Genomic DNA, 4,283 nt, shown 5'->3' with positions numbered 1-4,283 from the left:
TGGAAAAGCTTGACAGATGGCTAGTTGATGCAATGAAATGTCAAGCATATAGTACTATGCTATGGATCAAATGATTGTTTATATTATTATAAAATTGGTTCAACTGCCAGGTGGATGGAATTTCCACAAATTGCAATGTCCCTTTTCCAGGAAATCACATGCCATCTAAGACGTAGCAGTATTTTGACAAATTATGCAATTATGATTAATTGGTTTTTCTTTTTTCTTTGTGAAACAAAAACAAAATTCACAATGAAGTAAATTACGAATGCTTTTGGTTTTTCTGTAACAAAATATTGGTATCACTTGAACAATCTTAACAAAATAAAAGGAAGTACAATTTTGCACAATCAACATTTACAGATACAACACCAAGCTGCCCTTTTTATTCTTTCAGCAATGCCTATAAATCACACTTCTTTTTCAAATATTTGAAAGAAAAAGGTTGAGTTAGGTTCATGTAGCTGCCCTAATTGGATAGAGTCAACAGGTGAGATAGCAGGAAACCGAGAGGAGTGGTAATCAAGGATTATTTCTTCTTTCTAGCAGGTTTCTTCTTTGTTGCTGCTTTCTTCTTGGACTTCTTGAATCCAGCTCCACTCTCCTGTCAGCCAACAGAATGATACAATCACGGTTCATTCATAAAACTACCAATTATGATGTGGTTTTAAATATAAATCTGCTAAATCAACCTACACCTGGATGCTGTCAACATCATTTATCAATCTATATTAATTTAAAGTTATGCTGAACTGAATGAGGTTTAAAAGCAATATAGCGAAGAAACCGCCAGCCCCAAACTTCGATCAACTTTAGAAACTATTTCGTTGTGAACAACACATGGGAGGCTGACATTTTGAGATTCAGTATTCAGTTGTAGCACAGATCATACCCTTCTGTATTGTCTATAAGCAATTTGACCAGTCAACTCCTGTCCATTTCCAGCTACATAAACCTGAAGATGACCATTAGGTTAATAAGCACCATATGATGTGAATTTGGCATAAAATATTACGTCTACAAAGCAATAGAAAAAAGAAACAAAGGGAAAGTAAAGCGTATTGCAAGTATCAAAGAACAGGAAGCAACGCCGAAAAAACAATCAGAAACCTCAAGCAACATAGAAATGCAGAATCCAAACATTTCTGTAACAAAACCAACTTAAAGCGAATCATTGTGCTTAAGTCATGAAAACTATCAGCTAAGATATAGACTCAACATAACAGTAGATCTATGTTCAGAAACTATTGAAAAAAAACAACAATCTGAACGCAATTCTTCAGAGAAATGGAGTTTGTGTTTCAACTTACTCTTCTTCCGTCAGCAGCTGTATACCAGTGCCCAGAAGATTTACCTACTGCATGTATCCTTCTTTTGCCAGCATCTTTAGGATTTTTAGCAGAACATCTAGGATTTATCCAGCTCTCTGATTCCTGTGACAACTCTTGAACACTTGATTTTCTTGCACTCTTTTGGCTCCTTGTTGAGCTTGGCCCATTCTTAGGTCCCTTTTTACCATGTTTCGGAATTTCTCGTTGATTGAATTGGCCCCTGAATAAGTAAGACATGGTACATTACACATCTACCACAAGTATCCGTTAAAACTTTGAAGTGTGCATATTATTAACATCTTACATGTAATCAATTGGGCATGCATTAAGCTGTTTCTGTCCTTGGTTGTTTCCAGCCTCCAAGGGAAAAAAGTTGGGCAAACGAGAATGAACGAGCTTTTGGATCCTTGGATCCTCGTGATAATAATAGGCATGAGCAGGTGGTTGAGGCCCGGCCACATGTTCTTCTACATTATTCTTACTGAAATTGCTGGTTTCATAACAGTCTTTGTCGCAATTCCAAAATCCATTTTTACCTTTCACAGATCTGAAATACTCCTCGCAAACCTCATCAAAAGCTGGAGTAGGTATGTTCAAGGTCTTCTCTGAATGAATTTCTTTCCATAAATCCTCAGATTGGGACATTCTAGCTGAGGCTTTAGATTTCTTCACTTCAGCTGCAGCTTCAACTAAGTGGGGACCAGAAGCTCTGTCTTTTGAAGAAAATTCTACTTGATTGACTACTTTCTGTGGACGTCCAGGGGGAGAAGGTTCATCAGAATCAGAATCAGAATCTATCAACTGGAACTTTCTAAGGGGACTGACATGTAAATCAGGGAAAACCAATCTGTTGCAAGTAGAAGCATTTGAAACCTCTTTCTTCTTCCTCTCCTCTGCCTGTATTGCTGATTGTGAGGCTACAAGCCCATGACCAGTTAAAGTGAACTTTGAACTGCCGCAGATGGAATTGTGATGCTTTGAAGCATTGTCTGCTATTGAAACTGCACATTTAGTAAGGGCGAGTGTTAACTGCTCGGAATTCAGGTTTCATTTATCTGTTAAATAACAAAGGAAGATGATTTTGAACAACCAAAAAACATTATACTGAAAATGGCTGAAAGATAAAAATCCAGATACAACGGAAAAGGTCATCATCAGGTACTAATAATAAGTGAGAATATTACCAGTTATTTAGTTATGCTAAATAGGTTGTGAAGACAGATCCCCACACCCATGTGCCACCATAGAGTCATCAATGACATTATAGCTTAAGGGAACTAAATCAAGTGATGCAAAATTGATGTCTAATCCTCATCTGTGTAAATAGCAATCCTGCCCAATAGCCTACTAAAGCCTATAAGGTTCATCTCCAAATGAAACTACATACTAAAGATTGGAAGCCACAACAAATGCTTTACCACGTTATGTTGATGTTGACTCGTGCAAGACGTACTCATTTCACCTTCACCAAGAGTAGGACAGATTTTATGCCAGATTTCGTTATTTACTAATCTCCTATTAATTCATCACAAATAGTCTGCTAAAGGTTTGTACTATAATTCAATTTGAACGGCAAAAATGGTTTCCCAAATATAAAGACACGAAAGCATAAATCCACAAAGCCTAAGTCTTTACTGGATCTTATATAATAAGTTACAAACATGGTCCTCCAAATTCAGATATAAGAGAACAAATGCAAGAAGCAAGTAATTGAGCAACAAAAACTCAACTTTTGCAGGAGGGAATACACTAAAGTCTTTACAATCTTATATTTTCTGCACTAAAAACTGACTGCTAGTCATAGGGTACGCATACTCATGTATGTACTGGACTTCTACTACTGCAGATTTCTTGCTAAGATATTTTATCGAGGCAATATACTTTCATAATTCGTGGAGTCTTTTAAATAATTTGACAATAGTTTCCTATTTCTCAACTTACAAATTCTTCATTTCCATGTTCTTGATCAGATTCTCACAAATTGGACAACTTTGTTAGACATGCACATTACCCTATTTAACATTCCTTATAACAAGAAAGACTTAATCTATGTTCTATAACAATTCCCAGAGCTGTAGAAAATTCATAATCTAAAGCAATATCTTTATGAAAACCTTAAAACTAAAACTTTCTTCCTTGTCAAACCGGGCTTGCTACTAAAAATGAACCCCTTTCTGTTCTCACAAACTCAAAACGCTGGGGACCAAAAAAAAAAAAACTTTATCCTTTAGTTTCTCTGTCTGTGTGAGAAATCAAATAAGCTACTAAGATCCCAGAACTCAAAAACTAGAAAGGGGAAAAAAAAAAGAAAAATAATGAAATTTGTGAAAAATCCAATCTTTTCACCTGGAGACGGATCTTCCTGGGAAGAGAACTCTTCAATCTCATCATCTACATTGAACCACTCCTCCTTGGATTTCCCTTTCTGGGTGGCTAATGTGGGCCCTCGCCGGAGCCGTTTGAGGGTCCGAGGTGTGTCCGATACTTGTGGTTTAAAGCCCATTGTTGGCGTTTCAAAATCATCCTCCTCGTCGTCGTTGTTTTTTGAACGGATGGTAGCTCCGGCAGATGATCTTTTAGCTGGTTTGATATTATAGCTGGTTGATGGTTCGGGTCTTCTAGCGGTCTGGGGCTCCGGGTCCGGGTCCAGGTCCAAATCGAACCCTAGTGAGAATGATGGAGGTTCAAAATCCGCCATTGCGCGGTGGATTGAGGTGACGAATGCGACTGTTTAGGTTTTTTATTTTTATTTTTTTCAAAGGATTTGCATTTGTTTTTGCGCCAAAATGAGATACAAAAATGAACTTTTTGGCGCTTAATTTGCGGATTTCAACTTTTACCAACACTTCCTTTCCTTCTAATCTTATTAAAATTGCATTCAAAAAAGGGCATCTGCAAAGTAATCTGATTTCTTATTGTGCTATACGCTGTCGTTTCGTGATGGGAGAATTT

At 37.1% G+C, this 4,283-nt stretch overlaps 1 protein-coding gene across 2 annotated transcripts; it reads right to left on the bottom strand.

Annotated features, from left to right (window-relative positions):
* Window positions 1–312: 312 nt before the first annotated feature.
* Window positions 313–4,041, bottom strand: LOC113783611. Of its 2 annotated transcripts, none has more exons than XM_027329794.1 (5): window positions 3,678–4,041; window positions 1,636–2,332; window positions 1,311–1,551; window positions 893–955; window positions 313–604 (listed from the first exon to the last, which is right to left on the bottom strand). In XM_027329794.1, exons 1-5 carry the CDS (start codon window positions 4,027–4,029, stop codon window positions 530–532), a joined length of 1,428 nt encoding a protein of 475 aa, XP_027185595.1. In that variant the 5' UTR covers window positions 4,030–4,041; the 3' UTR covers window positions 313–529. The 2 variants fall into 2 exon arrangements, with proteins under 2 accessions (XP_027185595.1, XP_027185597.1); XM_027329796.1 differs by having other exon boundaries at window positions 1,636–2,320.
* Between the last annotated feature and the right edge of the window lie 242 nt (window positions 4,042–4,283).

This window comes from Coffea eugenioides, chromosome 9 (genome assembly GCF_003713205.1).
Source record: "Coffea eugenioides isolate CCC68of chromosome 9, Ceug_1.0, whole genome shotgun sequence".
Lineage (NCBI taxonomy): Eukaryota > Viridiplantae > Streptophyta > Magnoliopsida > Gentianales > Rubiaceae > Coffea > Coffea eugenioides.
The sequence above is the reverse complement of the archived record's forward strand: the minus strand, read 5'-3'. Positions and strand labels throughout refer to the sequence as shown.

What these genes read in the sequence shown, in the direction of transcription:
- LOC113783611 (XM_027329794.1), bottom strand. Translation starts at nt 4,029, where the DNA reads ATGGCGGATTTTGAACCTCCATCATTCTCACTAGGGTTCGATTTGGAC. An exon ending in GCATGCCCAATTGATTACAT is followed by an intron (nt 1,552 to 1,635) that starts GTAAGATGTTAA and finishes TTACTTATTCAG; the next exon opens with GGGCCAATTCAATCAACGAG. An exon ending in CTTATAGACAATACAGAAGG is followed by an intron (nt 605 to 892) that starts GTATGATCTGTG and finishes GTTGGCTGACAG; the next exon opens with GAGAGTGGAGCTGGATTCAA.